The following is a 22,288-nucleotide window of genomic DNA, read 5'->3' on the forward strand; positions in this document are numbered from 1 at the left end:
ACGTGATAGTAATCCTACTTTTATAAACGTGAAATTATATATATTAAATGTGTACGTTCAATGATTTCATTTGAATTTAAAACTTATTGCCCACCTTGATTAACAGAATAAAATATTAGCATTTTAATGTTTTACAAAAATTAATTAAGCGATTTAGTAATTTTTTGTAGCCATTATTTTTTATAAACACTGTTTGAATTCGGTTAATATCGACCTAAATACGAATTTAAATGCCAAGGGCTATCCTAGGTAGCTGCTAAACCTACACAGTACACATGCATATGAAAACTTATGCAATTGTAGTTTCTAAAATGAATTTATATTACAACTAAACTCACCTCCATTCAAAATTATGTTTACACATTCCTTCCTTTATCCATTATCTTAGTTACGAGCTACGCTTTCGAATGGCCGAGCAAAATTCGCGAAATTATTACAGTTACTCTGAAACTCCACAATTAACAAAGTCAAACAAACTAAAACAAACAATCAAACGAAGTTTTTGCGTCACAAATTACCTTTTCTCATTACTGCCATGCATTTTAAGCGTGATGTATTTTTGAGGTTAGGTTAGGTATAACCTCAAAAGCGCGCCAACTTTTGCAATTTACTTTTATTTGTGTCCACAATTTGCATGCGCGGGAACTGTCGCGATTCCTTTTCCAATTTCGAACTTATTCCATATTCGAAGCTACTCCGTGAATCGTGACTCGATTAGTTTTTTTAGCGCTTTTCTTTCGGCCAGTGGTGCGTGTTTTGGATGAAAATAAGATTTGCTTAATAATGCGTTTCAGATGATTTTTATCTGGAGAAATATTCAACGCTTAGATTAAGGATTGGTCTCCGCGCTCGCGCAGCGCGCGACCAATCCTTAATCTAAGATTCAACGTTACTTTACATGAAATCTATGAAGTGTTGTTTTTTAATGATCACAATTTGATAGTTTGGTGTTTTTTATTGCCAAATATTAAATCTCGTGTCACAATGTTTGTCCTGAATGAACTCCTAAACCACATAACCGATTATAATAAAATTCGCACACATTGTGCAGTTCGATCCAACTTGAGAGATAGGATAGTGTAAATCTCAAATCGTTTTAGAGAAAGCGGGCGAAGCCGCGGGCGGTAAGCTAGTATTTTTATAGATCGGTGTTGAAGTTAAAAAATGTACTTTTTATTTCAAAATCCGATATATTTTATCGGTGGAATGCTTAACGGTTCTAAAATGGAACTGTCAAAAGCCGCTTAAAAGAATAACGATTGTCATATCGAAGGACATTCGAGTGGCATTTTGGAAAACTAAAATCCCTGAAATAGACATTCTAAATTCAAATACGTTCAGTAAACAAATTGTGTCGTGTCAATAAAGTGTCGTAACGGCTTAATTTATTTTTCCCATATGGATAAATCCGGTATGATTGATGTTTCAATATTAGCATGAATAAAGCTTGCTCTTTGCTCGTATTTAAGTGCTTTTAAATGGGATTTAATAAATACGATAATTGCAAATGCAAACATACAAAAAATGTGTTCGTTTTGATTTGGATGATCTCAGATAATCTCGCAATAATCCGAGGGGAAACAATTTAAAACCATTTATGAATATAATGACGAAACTATTTTTCAGTTTTAAAAATTCATTCTATAAATTTTAATTTGGAATATAATTAAATTTACGAGGCGGAAATTTTTTAATTATTTATATTTTACATAATTAAAATGAAACTTTTGACATGTGTTGTTGCGTAATCCTCCTTGTATTTAAAATGTGTAAAAATAATATACTACCTATCTGTACGGCGCACAATACATATATATACGTCATATCAATCACGTATTATACGGGAATTCATAATATGTATTTAATGTTAATTTGTAATTGAATTAAGCGAGAATTTATTGACTTACATAACTTTTAAACAATAAAATTAAAAAAAAAACTTTGCCATAAAAGTTTTAGTTCAATAAGTTTCTCACAAACCACGTCGCAGGACAAAGCTAGTTACGCGAAATTATATGCAAAGCCGTTGAACAATTTCTACGAAACTTTTTTCACTCTCAGCCCGGGAAAGTGAAATTTTCACAATAAAGCCGTGATTTATATCGTCTTACGGAATAACATGGAATCTTTTTGTTGTTTTAAATGTCTTGCCCGGTATGCCATTTGCATTGAACGCTTTTTTACGCGTGCTCTCGCCTCGGCTCGCTTGTTGAAATAAATCTGTAGTCCTTTTCATAGGAAATTATGCTTTGAATAAAACACTTTCTTATTTGTAGTAAAAATAATAATGTGCGTTTTATGTAAAGTTATACCTAATATCAATGAAAGTATTTTTTTTAGTCTAGGTACGTTAGAACTCTTTTTATTTTTATTGAAAAATAATAGTTAATATGTAAGGATTATATTTTACTATAGGTTACAAAATTATATGTAAACGCGTCTTTATAACATAATATCATTTTTTTAACAATCCTCCTTAGATGCTGGCCCTTATTAAAAAAAAAGAAAAAGCAGAAAAAGAATCATTAAAAAAATGTCCTATCATGTTCGAAATTTGAAAAAAAGCGCGCTCGTCGTTTGTGATTTACAACATAAAGACTAGATACAATGTACCTATACAAAGGTAGAATATATTTTACATATATTTTTTAAAGGTTATGAGTTCAATTTACGTTTTGTATTTATTCATTGGACTGTATTGGACAAAATATTATTTTAATTTTCCGTTTGTTATTACGGACGAGGCTTAACTAATATTGGAAAAGTGAGCGTTTAGATTTTATATTGAAATTAAATGTGTGTTTTAATACGAACATTTTAAATACTTAATACGAGATTTTACCATCCAACTGGATTAGAATATTTGAATCTATACGATCAGCCGATTAATTTTTAAATTAATAGGTAACTTATAAAATATATTTCTTTTCTTTGTCCGCAGTACCACCAGACATAATGAGTGACGATACCTCCGGGGACGTTTCAGTCCAAGAGCTGGAGAATGCGACCCTCACCTGCAAGGCTACTGGACATCCTCCTCCGAAGATCACGTGGAGGAGGGAGGACCATGAACCCATATTGTTGAAGAAACCCATGTCCAGGGAGTTTGAAAAAGGTAATTTTTCTTTCTTTTAGTTTCAAAGGTAATCATTGTGCTCTAACCTCTAATAAATTCTTCTAAGCTAATTCTTTGTCAAAATAAATATCACTCTTTATGAAATAATAATTCAGTAGGTACTTATATTTACATGTTTTCAGACTTGATTTATGTATAAAAAAATTACACCTTGAATAATATTTATTTGAATTTGTAGACATCTTAGAATTTTTGAAAAAAATATATTTACTACACCATTATTTTCTACAGCGACTATCACGTCGAAAGAATCAGTACATTACAAAAAATAGAAAAAGTACCTAGATACATCATCTATTAGGCTTGTTAATCCTTCGTGCCATGAATAGTTTCAACTATATTAAAAATAAAGGCACAGAAACTAATGGAAGACAACTAATAAATGATACAACTCACGAAGCTTTCAGTCGAGTTTTGTTTTCACTTATAATAGTTAAAGTGCCTTAACTATATAGACATTCTTGAACTTATAGTTTAATTATGTTAATGATTTTAGCCTTAAAATCCTATCTCAGTTATAAATAGATAATAAAACTCTGTTAAAAAATATGAAATCTATAGGTACCTACCTAATTAATATTATAAAGCTGAAGAGTTTGTTTGTTTGTTTGAATGCGCTAATCTCAGGAACTACTTGTCCGATTTGAAAATTATATCGGTGTTATACCTAACCCATTTATCGAGGACGGCTATACATATAGGCTAGATACGCTATAATATATCATCACGCTAAGACCAACAGGAGCGGAGCACTGCGCGTAAAACCGCGGGGCACAGCCAGTAGAAAATTAAGCTCATTGTTAAAAAAAAGACATATGAGATATCTAACTAGTATCTACTATATTAATATTTCTCTATAAAAAAATAAACTAAACATCATATTAATAAAAGGTATTCCATTTAAAATGAACAGGCATCATCATAATAAAACGCACGAATAGATTTCAATTAGCGAGCATTAGGCAATATAGATAAACATAGTATTGTTGTTCAATGTTCATACAATGCAACAATAACAAAACGATTTCCGATAAAGCGATGCTTAAAATCTTTTTATTACATTCGGTAATGACAAAGAAAAAGTTCCACGCTTACAATATGAACTCCTGGATAATTTCCATACGGGGTGGATAAAATAAAATTTTATTAGCTCGAGTTGTCAAAGAATCTGAAAGTTTAGTCGGGGGTAAATGTTTCTGCAGTCACGGAGGCTAAATCAGCGCTCATAAGGAAGGTAATATTCGATTATCTGTCTGTGTAAAGTTTCATACAAGAGTTGGAAAGCGATTTATAGCTTGGAAATGTAAGGCTTCGATTTCACAATTGGTTTTTTGTTTGTGTTGAGTGAAGTCTTGTTTACTGGCATCATATTATTTTGCCTCTGTTACGTTCATATATATCTTATATGAACAAGACAATAATCAATAAACAAGACACACAGTAAACAATTAAATTTTATTTAATGACGAAACATACATTTTTTAACTAACCTTAGAGGTTAATTAAAAAATGTGTAAGGTGTATTCCAGAGGTATTATTAAAATGTTAATTAGGTACACTACAATAAAAAGTGTTACGGCTGTAAAAGCTATGTTTTAATGTACAGTAAATGTAATTAGTTACTATTTCCTTTAGCTATTATATACCTATTATATACGTAGCTATTATAGATCTAAATATTCTAAAGAACTTTTTTATTATGACTGCGATTTCGTACACGTAGATAAAGCTCAACTAACACCACTAACCTAAATAAATTTGCTGGATCTAAATAACAATTAGGGGAATGAGGCCTCTAGAGTTGATCTATGATATTAACAATAATAGATTTTAGCCAATGTTACTAAGGAATAATCTAGCTTCCTACCGGTGAAAGAAATGCATTTGTGTCTAAATATTTACCTCTTACTAAAACGAATAAACGAACAAATTTATCATACATGTTCTTTTGCTGCTAAAAAAAACGAATTTGCATATTTGATCACTTTTCACGAATAAAAATTGTAGCGAAATGAATATATACTTCTGCAAGAAAACTATGAACTAATAAATATTCTTAAATAAAAATGGAACGAAAAACTATCTATCTTCAAATAAAGTTAAGTTTTTTCAAAAAAAATCTGGTTCTACATGTAATTTCAACATAATTTGTGTATAAGCCAGTGATCATGCTTCTATTTAAATCGTAAGTAATGCAATTAATAAATCATACTTCACACTCTTTCATTTCTACTTAAAAAACTACAAGTATTAACATACTTTAATTATTATTTACGACACAGTATAAAAACGTGCTTAAGTGTTTTATTAATATTATAGTTCAATGTACACGCACCCTAACGACAAAGCTACGTCACGTCACGTTATTATTTTACAACGTGAAATTTCTTTACGTGACTGCATTATGCTAGAACTTTCTAAATGGTTCTTTCATATTGTGGATGATCCTGAATGGTATTGTAATGTGATGTCGTTAAATATATGGACATCTTTGGGGTTGACATTTTGTTAATATTATGAAGTGGGTATATTATTGAGGTGTTTAGATGTTATATTATATAATTAGCAGGCTTTAAAATTAATTTGTTAATTAAGTTATATGTATACTAGAAAGAAGAGGTCGGAAGCATCTGGTTTGATTGTCTGTAAAATTTATAAATTGTAAACATGTAAACTTTAAACATTACTAAGGTAGTGCCGTAAATCTAAATAATTAGGTAGGAAGTCATTTTAAAGTTTTTAACGAAATTTCCTAGATACCTAATCAATAAAATATCTAGTCTATTAAAACATTGCTTATTAATTATATTGTCATTAAAAATGTTTATTTATAAATGTGAAATATCATTTTTCGGGATAATATCTTTCTATTTCGAAAAGGTTGTTGACTAAAATTAATTATAGTGATTATTTCACTGCAAGGTTAATATAATAAATTACCTTGCATTGTCCAAAATTCGATATAAAAGTATTATTATACCATTGCCATACCAAATCAAATCACTTCGTACTAAAAGCTCTACAAAAGCACTAAAACTTAAAGAGGAATCCTAGATAAAGTCGGGATCAAAGTGCAAATCCAGAATTTTCACTCGATTAAAACAACGTAGAAGCAGGTAATAGATCTAACTTTCGCACCGAATGAACTTCTAAATTCCTTTACTAACGCAAATATATTTTCTTCTTTTTTATGTGTTTGCAAAAGTATTTGTTCCTTTCTTTAATACGTAAGTACACTATACAGTTAAAATTACTCTTGTAATATTTCTCCCATTTCTTTTTACACCTATTAATTTTGACTGACATTTAAGTGACTTTAAAATTCCTTAGTTATAAACGGTTATTCTTTAATCCATAAGTACTAATATTATAAATGCGAAAGTAACGCTGTCTGTCTGTCTGTTAATCAATCACGCCTTAACTACTGAACCAATTTGCATGAAATTTGGTATAGAGATATTTTGATACCCGAGAAAGGACAATGGATAGGTTTTATCCCGGAAATCATACGGGAACGGGTTTTTCTTTGAAACGCGGGCGAAGCCGCGGGCGGAAAGCTAGTTTAAAATATAGTGATATTTAAAAGGAAAAGCCATTTTAACCACTATCAAAATTTTAGCAAACATTGTACTTTATATTAGTAAAAAATTATAGCAACGCAAAGAAATCATATATTTAATAAATTATGTAGAAAATTCATTTGAAAATTCCCATAGAAACTCTTAAATTTTACGCCATTCAATCCCTTAAAACCCCAGGTTACTTATGTAAAGTAAGATCTCATGTGTGAAAATGTTCAGATATATAACGCTAAGCCCCATCTTGAGAAGTCGCAGGTGCGTTCATAAATTGCTAGCGAACGAAGTTTTTACACTTATTCCTTCTAAAGTTCAATATTTTAAGACTTTGTTAATTCGTTATTTTGTTAGCTGGTGTAAAAAGGCAAGATTATTCTATTACTGTTTAGTAGGTACCTTGATTCAGCTGAATTTAAACATTTTAGCTTGTAAAAGGTCGTCTTATACTTTAATTGGTACTAAAAAACGTATTATTTAACAATTGTATGTACCTTTACAAATTTTAATACATAATATTAAAAGAAAAGGAAAACGTGTAGAGCACATAAGGCAACCTTATCGCTTTTCAGCGATCTCTTCCAGGCTGCCCAAGGTAAAGGATAAAGATATACCACGGGTGGCAATGAAAATAAAGATAATAGACAGAAATAAATTATAATTAATAAATTATTAAAAAGACAGAAATAAATGACTACCTAACATCTACATAAGAAGCAAGAATCAATCTCATTCCCTCATTACGCTTCAATCTGTTCAATAAGTATTGTTCAAGAACTCACCAATTAATTGCATGTTAGAGTTAACAAACACATCACTTTCCTCACAAGCAATACAAATGATAGTTTATTTGTTCGAGTGTGAATAAAATCCACTCTCTATTTTAATCAAAAAGTCGCCATCATCCGCTCCACCTGCCCTTTAAATTGAACTTTTATCTTGAAATCGAAAAATAGATTGATGTGACATCGAATTAATGCAATGGTAAAGTGAATGCTATTTACTTGTGTAAAATTGAAGTATTGATAGCAATTCATTCAAATACACATATAACGTTTGAAAAATAACACAATTATTTCAGTTTAAATGATTCAGGGACGTGCTTTTATTCTAATGTAAACTTTTAAGGCCTTTGAAACGTTTAGAAATAAATACGTAAGGTTAAATTGTACGTTATAAACATGTAAATCTATATACTAATATTATAAAGCTGAAGAGTTTGTTTGTTTGTTTTAACGCGCTAGTCTCGGAAACTACTGGTCCGATTTGAAAAATTTCAGTGTTAGATAGCGCATTCATCGAAGAAGGTTATAACTTATAAGGCTTATACTATATCATCACGCTAAGACCAACAGGAACGGAGCAATACGGGTAAAACCGCAGGGCACAGCTGGAACAAAATAATCCTTACCATATTAGATTAATTAGTGAACATTTCAAATACTAAATCAATTATAAACGTATAGATAAACCCGAAATATACCGATAACCACAATAGAGGCCTCATTAATTCAATACATATTTTATGAATTATAAACCAATATGAGTAGTGTAAAATTATTGTACGCGAGCTTAAAAAACATTTGCAACTTGAATTTGGTCATTATTAAATGGTGCTTTTACATCAAACGAGCGAATGCTTATTCTAACCCCACTGTGTCTAATTATTTTAGTGTAAACAGGCGTCGAGCTGCTCGATTCGAGCATTCTTTTGTTGTTCTTAGTGCGTACGAAAATATTCTATGCAATGTTTTAATACTGAACAACACTAAATACGAGTTTTCGTTCACACTAAAATATAAGATCACGAAAAATGCTCTTGCCCTTACAAGCTCGATGTAAAGTAAAAACCCATTGATTTAGTATTACTACAAGAAATCCTAAGAAATGTAGATTACGTTCAATTTGTAGTAGTTAGCAAGGAATAAAATGTGTGGGTAGGTCGGAAAATTGTAGCCATAATAACAGATTAGAATCGCATCGTGTTTTTAAGTAGTTATAAATCTTTTTCGTACATATCTCAGTTCGTGATATCACCCTGTTACATCTATGATTTGAGTCACGGCATTCACAGCTTTTTATTTAATTATTTTTTGTTTCTGTTAATAATGTACTGTAAACATATTATGAATATTCTGTTTATTTATTATATAAGCATTTCTTGTTTTCTTTTTTCTATAATTAGTGTATTCTAAGGCCTTTTCTATGTTCGAAAAGGCCTACCCACCGATACATTTAGATCGGTCACTATGGGAAAGTCTGCATCTAATTTCATATCAGATCAGCTACTTTTCCCTAAAATGGTAATCGCGATAGAATGTACCTATAAATTTTTACTAACTTTCACGTTTATAATATACTAGCTTTCCGCCCGCGGCTTCGCCCGCTTTGTATAAATTATAGACTAAAACTTGTATACGTAGTATATTATTATTAGTCTGTGCTAAAACCTTCCTTTTGAATAATTCTATCTATAAAAAAACGCATGAAAATCCGTTGCGTAGTTTTAAAGATTTAAGCATACATACGGATATAGGGACAGAGAAAGCAACTTTGTTTTATACTATGTACTGAAGAGGGATATTAACTGTGTTGTGATTGATCTCCAAAATTAATAAAAACATATAATTTACCTAGAATTATTTTTCAGTGGAAAGCTACGTCGGTTCTTCGATGCCACTCTGGCGAGTCGACCGGCGGCAAATGGGCGCGTTCCTCTGCATAGCGTCCAACGACGTGCCACCAGCTGTGAGCAAGCGGATCACGCTGAATGTTAATTGTAAGTATTTTTAAGTTTTTATAACCTACTCGAAAATAACTAATTAGGTCCTTTTTTATTCCAATTTTGTTTAATTATTCATAATAATAAATAGCATGATCTACGTCCCAATAGAGAATAGGTTAATATATTATATGTATTAAAATTACATTGATCCTAATTTAATTGCTAATTCACGCAATACAATTTATGAAATGAGTATTTAAAAACTTTCGTAATTATACAAAGATCTGTAATAAAATTATATTGTTTAATAGTTACTATAAATAACAAAAAACGTTAAAAACTAATTAGATGAAGCAATCAAAAGCGGGGCAGCAAGCAGGAAATAAATTTCACACAAATCAACATTTTCACTCAAACATTATTCCCAAATAAACTCTCTTTAATATCCTGAAAGCGAAATCCCGGAAATGGTTGAAATAGTTTTGCTCGGTCATTAAATTGGAAAGTGGTTAGTTCGCCCGATTCAGAAATTAATCATACGCGCAAAGTTCCACAGAGGTTCACCGCAATGCTATCCACACAAAACTGGAGTTAAACATTTTTTTTTATTTATAGTCTGTGCAAAAAATATTAAAGGCCGAGGATATTCAGTTTCATATGTTTCCTGGGTACTAGCATTCGGTATATTCCAGTTTTTTCAATCGACCAAAAGATATTGAATAACATTAATACAATTTTCATTTTTGTATGGACGTGGAAAGTCTTTATTGATATTTTATTGGTAGAAATAATATATATTATATGGCAAAAATAATATATTCTACATGCCATCTCTGTTCCTACAAGAAACTATAGTTATAATAATATTATATTTTCCTCCATTCTCCATAATTAAGATTTATGATTTCCCAAACTTTTCATAACATCTGACAATATTACAATCGACCTACAAGGACAAGATAATACGCGTACATTACATCGATTATAATTAACTCCATTGTCCGATAATTATTATTAGTTTTAATCGAAACCTAAGTACATTCTATATTTTCCTTCATCCGACGGACGGATGTTTTTAATAATCGACAATATTAAAACCTACTTAAGGAACGCACACACATTCTGTCAATTTCATTCTTTTAGATCTATAATGTTCCTTCAAACGTTCCACCGTCATGTATTTCAATCAAGCGGCATTTCAGGTAGAAAAAATGGCCACCACCTGACGTATGTACAATGTGAATCCTGCCAATACTTCGGCTAACGAATAACATTATAATCCACTGAGCTTCACTGTCACGCCCTTGGATCGAAGCCAGGATTCACTATCGAGTATATTATGCAATTTTCAGTAAACAACGCTGAGTGAATTTGATTGCTGATGTTTGATTTAACGTGTAAATTGCGTGAAGCTATCGGAAGTAGGTATAAACTAAATATTGATAAATCACAAGAAATTAAATAATTCACGTAGTATTTGTAGGCGTTAGTTAAAAAGGGTTGTTACATGACTTACAGAAAAGTCAATGTTGTTGTTGTCAAAACAAAATATCCTATTTAACAATATTATCTGATACATATAATATATATTTACGTTTTCTCTACATAAGAACCATCCTCGTACTTCAAGGAATATAATAAAAAAATAACGAAATCGGTTCAGCCGTTCTCAAGTTATTCGCTTACCAACACATTTTGGGATTCATTTTTATATTATAGATTTTCAATAACAGACAGATAATCTCAAAACATATCCAGAAGTAGTAAAACTGGATACACATGTTTTTAATAATACAAAGTTTAAAGACATTCTTGAAATAAGATTCGTTCTGGTCACAAGAGAGATGCAATACAATATAACGAATACAATACGTCGAAACGACTAAAGCAATTGCATTTCCGAGCACTTAGAAAGGTTTTCTAATAAACCTGGAGGAATATAGCGTACCTTGAGGCAAAATATTGTTACTTTTAATAATGTTTGATTTTGAAATTATATAGAATCAGCTCAGCCAATTTAAAATTCAATTTATGAATAATTTCATACAATAGTTGTGTTGTTAGCTTTGTAAATGTAAATGTAAATGGATGTATGGATGAAAATGTTACAGAATATTTTATAGAACATAAACGTCTTTATTTCAGTAAGAATTTTGGTCGTTGTCGTGCTGATTCGTAGAATTAGTATAGAATAGATAAAAATAAGGAAGTTGCAGCTCAGGAACTAAGAGTTAAAAAAGTAAATAAACTGAACTCATTTCGTATTGAGCCTCGCCTTAATTTCCAAACCAGCGTGTCCCAAATTGCGAAGCTTGTTATATCTATAAATACATATATAAATACATATATACTTACTATATGCCAATTCAGGTTCAAAGATTCTAAAAATACCCGAATAAATTTGTTTAACAAAACAATACGTGGGTTGATCGAAAAATAATTGTCTCCCAAATCTGCTTGTACGTCAAGCTCAGTCAGAAGCAATTCGACGTCCTCGCAATAATCTGAAGACTCCACATGCTATTTCGTAGTGAAAAATGTAGGTAGCTCTGGCTGGCTGCCAATTGGGCCGCGATCTAGTGTAGTGTGGACGAGCGGTAGCGATCAGGGTAGCGGAGATAGATGATTAAATAGTCATGTAGGAGGAATTCAATGATCAATAGTCATTAATAATAATTAAGCATTAAAATATGTATCAGGAATAACACAATGATTATGTTTTGCGGCTTAATAAATAAATAAATCATTTATTTAAACCATCATATGTTACAAAAACTTAATGACCCAGGCTCCTAATATAGTTATAAACTGTTTTTCAGGAGCCTGTGTTCACACTAAATATCGTTACACTGTTACAATGGCGTATACACGAATTCATTCAGCTTATTAGACATAATTATTTAAAATATTATTTGTTACATTTCAAATTATACATTATTATTGATTATTGTATTACCTATTTAATAATTATGCATGCATTAGTATAATATCGGCTACATTTCAATTGCTATTCTAATGTCTTGCAATTTTCATTTGTGATTGAATTAAATAAAACATATTGTAATTAATACAATATTAACTAAATATTATAATTTATCATTTGACTAGTCTGAAAATCAGCGCTGTTTCGAACTTGTTTTATGCAGCATATAGCATGGGGCCTGACTCCATTAGTTCAATTATTAATTTATTCACTTTATTTCCTGACTGACTGATATTTATGACTTTAATGAGATATAATTCAATATCAACAATAATTATTTTATCGTTCTTATCTATAATAATCATAGATCATAAAATATAATATTTTTCGATGATTCCGCTGTCGCTTGTCCCTCCATGAACACAGCTTGACATGGCTGCATCAGTCACAATGCACGATGCACTTGGGATAAAGAGCGTTCTATAACTGGGAATTATTGCGCCATACAGTACACACGCGTCAAATAAATCTCTGATAAGGCATGCTTATGGACGCATATTTATTTGTTCAACTGATATTGGTCAATGGATTTTTTGCGTGGTAAATTATTGTTGCAAGTGTAGGTTGAATTGTATGTGATGCTTTTATTTAATTGTTTATATTAATAATTGTTGTTAATATCTTCTTCTTTAACTTTTTGAGCAACTTATTTTCTTTGTCCCACACGCCACGTAAATCGCCCTTTCAAAATTCTAATATTACATTTTAGTAGATACCAATATACTGTACCTATATTTACTGTTTAAACCTGTCAAAATACCCACGAAAAGTTTTTGAAAATTAACTTTTATTTGCTTTTATTTACATACTCGAAAGCAACAGTCCTCTTAATTGACTTTTCTACAAAAAATGCATTAGGTGGTTCCACATAGACCAAGCGTAGCAATTGCTTCGTGAAGCTGTTCGCTCTGTGTGGACTCGCATAATAAAAAATATGTTTCTCTATTATAATATTTATTTATCTATTATTATATTTATTCCCTAATTTATAATCTTCTCACCAGTCGCGCCAACAGTAAAGGTCCCCAACCAGCTACTGGGCGCGCCTCTCGGCACGGACGTCAAACTGAAGTGCTATGTGGAAGCGTATCCTAATACTATCAATTATTGGATCAAGAATAGAGGAGAGATGCTGTTGGATGGGTGAGTTTTGTAGATAATAGTTTATTTGATAATATTTTATCCCCCCCCTTTTATTTTTGGAAATGTTTTAAAAGTCAGTTCCATCTGGAATTGATATTATTAAGTCTTGATGGACCTGAATTTAAAACGTGTAATTAACTCTACATAGTACAATATACCTACGTGGAAGACAAGAAGAGGAAATTTTTGAAACTAAAATATATACTATAAAGTATGATGCTATAAAGTATAAATATTTTTTTTAAACTGTGTATAAAAATATTATTTCCAAAACCTAATGATGTAGCGATGTTGAAAATTCATTCTTAAATGACTAGGTATGCATTAATTCTACTAACGTACTACGTTATAGTTCTTTATATATCATAGGGTTATAATGTAATGTGTGAACTAAATAACTAATAATTAGTTAGCTATTCTTCAAAAAAATATTGCAAAATTCAATAAGATTACTCATTATTCCCAACCTACACTAAAATCATATCCCATCTTTCTACTGTTTATTCTTAGCACTTGCCCAATTACTTTAAAGATAGTCAAATTCTCGAAGTTTTCGAAACAAAACAAAGTTACATACAAATAGACATTGTTTAGCGAATTTCTAAAGCAGAATGAAGTACAAACTCGGTTATTACGAATCATTAAGAATGAAACGGTACATTACCCTTTGTACTTTGTATACAATGACGAACATACATTTATAGCAAAGTGTGGGAGTTTTAATTGAATTTGTTTGTAAGAAACGTTGCTTACAAATTTAGCACTCTATTCTGAAACGTAATCATTCAATCTAATGACACAATTAGAACAAATACATTTAAGTAATAATTTAAGGTTTTTAAACGGATTCAAAACGCGTTTTATACATTTGTAGAGCCCGGCCTTACTCAGGGTTAAAATAAACAAAATATAGGCTATATGTTATATATATGACTTACTTACAGCTAATTATAGGTGAGTTAATTTTTCAAATCGGTGCAAGTTCATATTTCAGATCTAATTTAATATTTTAACCAAACTTTCCTCTTCATATTAGATAAAACTAATTTTTAACCGATTTAAAAACCGATTCATTCATTAGGTACATTAAACGCTCGTGCATACAAAAAAAAAACGATTAATTCAATATACGCTCGTTCCTATAAAAAGTACTAGTTAAGTATAAACTGTAACATTTAACAAAGAAATAAATGGTTAACAATTTCTACAGATATCAGTAAGACTAAGCACTTTTCGTGGATATAGGCTTATCTAAGCCCTTGCGTGCTGTAAGGGATCACACGCCCACGGCCTAGTTAATCTTTATACTATTAACACGCTTCTGTAAATATATAAATAACTTTACCGTATGGTATGTGTAGAGATATGTGTTCTATACATGTATATAAAAAACTTTTTTGTGGAAAAGATAGATATTTATGATTCGAGAAAAAAAAACGACGTGTGGCACTCGGAGACTGCCGCGGTAAAGCTATTGCATGCGATGCCTTCAAGCCACACCTCCGCCCGTCGGAGTGGGGAGCGTGAGGTTTTTTCGCTACGGAATTTCTCGATTCGGTCCCCGCACTCTAGCGCGCCGCACCCGCGATATAATCTATGTAATAACTTAAAATATAAATATGGATACAGTAAGAGAACTGCTAAGAAACTTCTGATTGAAATGTTTATTTTATAATCAAAAGTATTCTATCGATCATCAATTGTAACCGAAAGATATTGATAATTTTATTAAAGAGTCAAAGAAATTCTTACGAAACTATAATATGGAGATAGATGTTTGTGGAAACAAATCTTTAGTAATTCTCATTTCACTAATCTGTATTGTAATACGAAATCACTGGTACCTATATAATATGTATAATGTAGGTATAACAACTATCTCTTAAATACTTTATAAATGGTGTAACTATTTCTTTTATTTAATGGATATAAGATTAAGGGTGCTCTTTCACAAATATTGTGCTAGGATGTATAGGAATCTAATATAGATTATAAAGGCGAAAGTTTGTATGGATGTAAGGATGTATGGATGTTTGTTACTCTTTAACGTAAAAACTACTGAACCGATTACAATGAAATTTAGCACACATATAGAGGGTAACTTTGATTAACACATAGGATAGTTTTTATCCCGGAAATCCCACGGGAATGGGAACTATGCGGGTTTTCCTTTGCAAACGCGGGCGAAGCCGCGGGCGGAAATCTAGTGTGTTTATAAATAACCAATAGTATCGCTTCAAACTTCAAACTAAATGAAGCGATATGATTCTTTACAAATACTTTCCTCGCAGATAATTAGTGAAATAACACCCTAATAATCATTATATATGGATTAAAAAAAATTCCCAGTCTCATACATAACAATTTCACAGGCCAAAATACACAATCAGAGAAGAGAAATCCTCATACAAGGTGTCCATGTGGCTCACAATCCGTCAGTTTTCCAAAAACGACATCGGGACTTACAACTGTGTGAGCACTAACTCGCTTGGCAAGAGTGAAGGCACACTTAGGTTGTATGGTAAGTAATGTTAATATTATTAGTATGGATTTTTGATTATTTTTATTTATGTTTTTTTTAGTGAAACTTCTTTATCGGGGTTGGAAAAAAATTTTGTGTAACATTTTTTCGTTACGCGTGACATATTTTCGCTACGCGCCATCTTTTTCTTATCCCTACCACGCGTGATTCGACGCATTTCTGTAAAGTTGCATATAGTAAATTATTTTTTTGAAAAATAAGGTCATAAAGAAGTTTTACTTCTTAGTTCTTACGTGTGAACACTAGTACACGCACACATTTTTTTATTTTTATATATTTTCAATTCATGTTAATCTATAGAATCAGGAAATTATTGTGCAGCCTGAATACAAAGGTTCTAAGAAATGCTACAAATATTGTATGATAAAACAAAGTAATTAACCCAAGACACAAGTATTTCACTTAGTTTGGGATCCACTGTCGTACTTTAATTGTAAAACATAAAATGGACAAATAAATTTATTTCATTTCATTTCATTTCATTTCACTTAATATTGAACGAAATTGTATTTCCCTCTTTAATAAACATTTGTGTAGGTATAAATAATATTATGTAATAATGAATTCTCTTTGTTTGTTCAATGTTTATCATATAGATTAAAAATAATTCATTCATTCCTATTGCAGTTTTTAATTCGTATTGTATAATCTATAAAAGCTTATTTTATACAAATATCATCCATCTTTAATTAATCTACTATACATAGACTTTACAAATAATTCCAGGGGTTCGACCCAATAGATAAACACAATTTATATCGAAGTGAATTATCCCCTGAGGCGCAATCACGCTTTAAGAAACTGTATCACTGTAGATTAACAATGAATTATATCCCTTTTACATTAATTTCTAATCAAACATTTATAGGCAATTGGTTGTTCTATATAGCTTATCTGTTAGATAAATTACAAATTTATATGTTATAATATATGACAAAAAGTGTTAAAAAGGCTATCAGGGACGTTACTGGCGATGAATTTAACATGCACTATTTAAGTTTGTTTTCTGTAGTTAATTGGATCGAATTTAGTAAATTCTAATTAAAAAATAGCCTAATTAATTTCTAAAATTCCAAAGGACACTCATAATATTACATGTTCATCTATTTAAAACATGTATATTCATCGTACAAGCTCATAAAATAAATACTTTAACGTGTATGAACGAGGTACGTATTAAAATTCCTACCATTGATAAAAATCTACCCCTACCGTACGTGTATAATATGATACAATACCCGATGTTTTAAGAAATCCCTGAAAAAAGTAATATATGAACCGTGAAAATATTAGACCCATTTATTTGGCAGATGTGAAAAAATGTTATCTCCAAAATTATTTTAAATTTTGTCGCCATATTTTATGAGTAAAATTGTTCGTTCAGTATTTGGAAGTAAATTGTTTTACGCTTTGAGACAATTTATTATTTTGGTCAGTTGGATTTTAACTTTTAGTCTAATAATATATTTTCGTTATCAAAGGGGCATATTAATTACAATTGTGCATATTAAGTTATAACAATCTCTATCTGCATTACATTTATAAAATATACATTCCTTAAGTACTTTGAATTCAAGTTGAAAGCTTTCGATAGGTTTGAAACTATGATAGAGATATGTAAAAATCTATGAATGCATATTAGGGACCCAGTTTCACTACTTAATACTTATTGTCGTCAATTTTTATACATTAATTCACAGATAAGCAAATTAGTACATATTATTATCCAGATGAAAAGGGCTAAACATAAAGTTTAAACTACAATATACAGATTTAAATTTAACTTATAACCTATTTTTTATTGTACTTCACTATTAATTAATAGTACAACAAAAACAAAATATACCCTCAGAGAAATCATAAAATCAAAACAAAATCTAACCACGACTGTACATCAATAAAACCACGAAGTATCCTCAGATAGACTCAATATAGAGGTATCATTTCGTGCAAAAATCGTTTGCAATTCGCGCAGTATCTTCATTTAGTTCCGTTTAGTCTGGCAGCATGCCCACTATCTTATTGTTATTTCGACTTAATTCTTTCGAGCATCATGTGTTCGGTAAAAGCTTTATATAGCTAGTTAAAGAGAAATTCGTTTTAATTTAAAACTACGTTTGATGCTAGGGAGTTTGTGTGTATGTATTTGTCTGACCTCTGGGTATACATTTGAATAGTAGTACCTATTGGTAATATTTCGATATTTTATATTATCTACATACTCAATTCTCAGAAGGTACAAATTACAATACATTTTTAAACTCGTTAAATATCTTAATACAAATAAAACACATAAAACATTTATTAGCTTGTATAGCTGAGTCCTTTTTACACGCTTTTTTATATAAAACTTTATAAGTATGTAGGTATTTTTATTAAATATGTAGAAATATAAAAAATACGTAAGATAATAAATACCTTTTTTCAATTTAATCTAGACTTGTGTTTAGTCCTATATATTTTTGTATTCTAAGTTCTAAGTAAAACTATTTGGATACCTTATATTTATAAAACTATATCTAATCTTTTCGGACCAAAAGAATAATGATATGTGAGCCCCGTGAGGGCAACTCCTCACAATATTACGAGATTACGTGGCGAGACTTGCAATGGTCACACTTGAAATTATTTTAAAGATCTCAGTTAGAAATATCTTTCCTTTATTTTAAAAGCTATCATTTTCAACGCAGCAGCAATGAAACTAAATTATTTAGGACACATGCTGGTTATGTCTCTAGTAGGCTATTTAACACATTTTGACTTTGTTTATTTTTATGAATTGTTTGTTATTTTACCTACTAGATAAGCTATCCAGAAGCTGTGAAATTAAGCAAAAAAACATAATATATAAAGTCAAACTGTCGGTTATGATTTAGATTTTATGAACGCTAAGATATTCTTATATATTGTTCCTTTTTTAATGTCTATTTTTAAACTCTACATTTTAATATCGGCTTCAATCACCAAGCCACTATAACAACATAAAAGATAACTTCAAACGTCGACGTAACAATATAACATAACATGAAACACATTTCCTCAATAAAAGTAAAATGTATAAGATTTTTCATACTCGACGGCATTTTTAATCCGGCTTCGTCATTTCAGAAATTAAACTCAACTCACCGGAGGACTTCAGCAATCAAATAAGCGTGGCTGGAGGTTTGTAGATATTTCTCTTTTTCATAAACTTCATTTTATTTTTGTTTGAAACGAGGTTGTTACCTCTTTGGTGGAATTTTTGAATGTGTACAGTCTGTACAAATTTGTATCTAGAATAATTTATTCCCGCAAATTTTGGATGACTCTATTTTTATAGTAGTCATTTTAATAGGTAGGTAACACTTGTTACTCGTACCTACATGAGATTTTGTAATACCAACATGATGTAAAGTTTTGTTCAATAAACATGCAATTGAATTGGGAGTTCTACACAATTCCTTATAATTATAAGAAAATCTTCCGTTTTATTTCTTAAAAATTATTCTTACAGATATATTATTATCACAATTAAAATTTATTTATTTTTCACACAGGTCTAACCGAAGCCGCCAAAGCGAATTCACAAGAAAAATTACACATAAAAAGGACATTGTTATTAATAATAAGTTGTGTATATTTGTACTTATGGTAGGCATGTGATGTGTACATAGTCGCGAGAGTTATGCTTTAAAGTAATTCGATTACATGTTTCAATTCTGTAAATATTAATATTATAAGGTTATAATTTTGTGTTAAATATCATTGTTATTTAGAGTACGTACCTAATGTGGCATGGTTTGCAGATAAATATTATAAAAACTTTTTGGAATAGAACTCTATTTTTATTTTACTGGCTGGTTGTAAAAAAAAGAAAAAAAAATGGAACGAAAGCAATTGGCGCTCATTTTGAAAATCGAACGCGTCTGAGCGCGATTATTGGAATGTACAGATACAATATTCTTGTGTACTCTGTGATAGTTACATTTTATTTGAATTGTGTCTACTGTAATATATTTTTGATGTAATCGAAACTCGTTGTAATCTGCGAAGCCACGTTAGTATGAACGAATTTAAAAATTTAAGCTCGTGTAATGGAAGTTTCGCTTAGAACCGCCAAAATATGTTTACATTTAATTGTAAACTCATCGCTCGATTATAAGACTGTTTACAACAAATAAACTGAAATTATAATTATAACAACTTGTTTTATTTAAAAAGCCTATTATTACTGAAGTTTTTTAAACAAATTTCAACAAAATCAAAATATCTTAATTATTATTATCTATATATCTTACAATTAAACCAATGAGTCAAGTCCAGTCAATAACTCACCCCTGTTCAATTTTATTATCTGACTTTAATCTAAAAATACCTATTTCATTTGCAAAATGATACGCAAAAATATGAGAATTTATATCAATTCAATACGTCGCAAGTATATCCCCTATACAATATTATATTATTCAATTTTACGAATGCAGATATTCAAAGGCAAACTTTCATATTGCAGGGTTTTAAAAGTATCTTGGTATAGCTTCTTATTATGTTGATATGACATTCAACATTTCAATCAATTTAATAATATCTACGGGAATATACGCTGAAGTTATTAACACAAAGAAAGTTTTTTAGGAGGATAGGATAAGGATAATGTAAAACAAGAAATCCGGATAAAATAAAAATAAATTACAAGTCTATAAAGGCTTATTATTCCATCCTTAGTATTATACTATCCCTTTCTTTTATTAATTACCTACAATAATCGATTTGCCTTAAAATTTTTCGATACACGATACACGAAATAACTTCAGTCCTTACAAGAAGACAACTGAACATACTAGAAGCAAAAACTGAAACCGTTATTCGTATAAATAACAGTTACAATACCGATACCGTTACCGGTAGGTACGTTGCATCGGATTAATGCAAGCTTAGATAAACAGAACACATAAACTATGCAACGTTTGCTTCATAACTAAACATAGTATTAATGTATCCATTTCTAATGACCTCTGGTGCTGAGTTTTGGTCATTAAATATTAACAACTAGGTAACTGTTTTCATCCAGTTGGTCTAGTACTTGAATATTAGCGTGATTCTCGTTTGCTTCTGACGATTCTGTTTAATTGTATCTCTCACGGGACTTGCCTATCTAGGTACTATATTATAAACTTTTCCTATTGTAAATAAATTAGTTATTTTTTTAAAGATAATAAGTTAGAGAAATAGAATTTAAATGATTTGACTAAGTTTTTCATTAAAAAGGATACATTTCGAGGTTGTGTGCTAATAAAAAATAATATAATACAAATCGTTTATTTGCTTCATAACACAATGTACAATATAAGCTTTGTAAATACATTAAAAAAATGCATATTGATTTAAAGTTTTGCATTGTGTACAAATTCGATCATCCAAACTTATTTTACTTACTTTTTTTTAATTTGCCTAATTCTTCGAGAAAAGGTCTGAAACTACTTAGTTACGGCAAGTTATGTTTACTTTTTTACGCCAAATGAGCTATACTTTAACTCCTTTATAACTATTACACCTATAGTCACCCTGTATATTGAAGAACTAGCTTTTCGCCCGCGTCTTCGCCCGCTTTTCAAAGGAAAACCCGCATAGTTCCCGTTCCCGTGGGATTTCCGGGATAAAACCAATCCTATGTGTTAATCCAAGTTACCCTCTATATGTGTGCTAAATTTCATTATAATCGGTTCAGTAGTTTATGCGTGAAAAGCATACATACAAACTTTTCCTCTTTATAATATTAGTATAGATAATAATATTTGTGCAAAACCTTTTGCCGTTTAACGTCACTCAATATATCATGAAATGCATAATTAATTGTACACTCGAATGTTGTTCCCAAAACGTGTTAATACGAAGTGGTGCTTTGTTTCAGAACTGTTCAAATAAAATAATATAATTGTAGTAACTCAATAGCCTTGCTGTTCGCTAGTCGCGCTAAATAAATAATATTTTGTTCATTTAATTATGTCGAATCTAGGTTGAATTCATAACATGTTTCGATATGGACAAATAAATGTGATTTTGTGAACTGTTAAATGCTGACGTAAAAAGTCACGTTAAAAATTAACTTTTTTTAGTTTTCTACAAAAAGACGAAACTCTTATAATATTTTCATACATTTAAAACGAAACACTATCCCAACATGCGTCAGCAATAAAAGTTTTAA

General features: G+C 30.3%; 1 protein-coding gene across 6 annotated transcripts in view; it reads left to right on the plus strand.

Annotated features, from left to right (window-relative positions):
- LOC123698349 (limbic system-associated membrane protein) overlaps nucleotides 1-20,283 on the plus strand; it is a 52,866-nt gene extending 32,583 nt beyond the window's left edge. For all 6 annotated transcript variants that reach the window (XM_045644947.1, XM_045644946.1, XM_045644948.1 and 3 more), the window contains exons 5-10: nucleotides 2,942-3,115; nucleotides 9,362-9,490; nucleotides 13,424-13,562; nucleotides 15,935-16,083; nucleotides 19,213-19,266; nucleotides 19,641-20,283. In XM_045644947.1, coding sequence (XP_045500903.1) covers nucleotides 2,942-3,115; nucleotides 9,362-9,490; nucleotides 13,424-13,562; nucleotides 15,935-16,083; nucleotides 19,213-19,266; nucleotides 19,641-19,738 — 743 coding nt within the window. In that variant the 3' untranslated portion in view covers nucleotides 19,739-20,283. The remainder of the gene's footprint in view (nucleotides 1-2,941; nucleotides 3,116-9,361; nucleotides 9,491-13,423; nucleotides 13,563-15,934; nucleotides 16,084-19,212; nucleotides 19,267-19,640) is intronic.
- Nucleotides 20,284-22,288: the final 2,005 nt, after the last annotated feature.

This window comes from Colias croceus, chromosome 16 (assembly GCF_905220415.1).
Source record: "Colias croceus chromosome 16, ilColCroc2.1".
Classification (NCBI taxonomy): domain Eukaryota; kingdom Metazoa; phylum Arthropoda; class Insecta; order Lepidoptera; family Pieridae; genus Colias; species Colias croceus.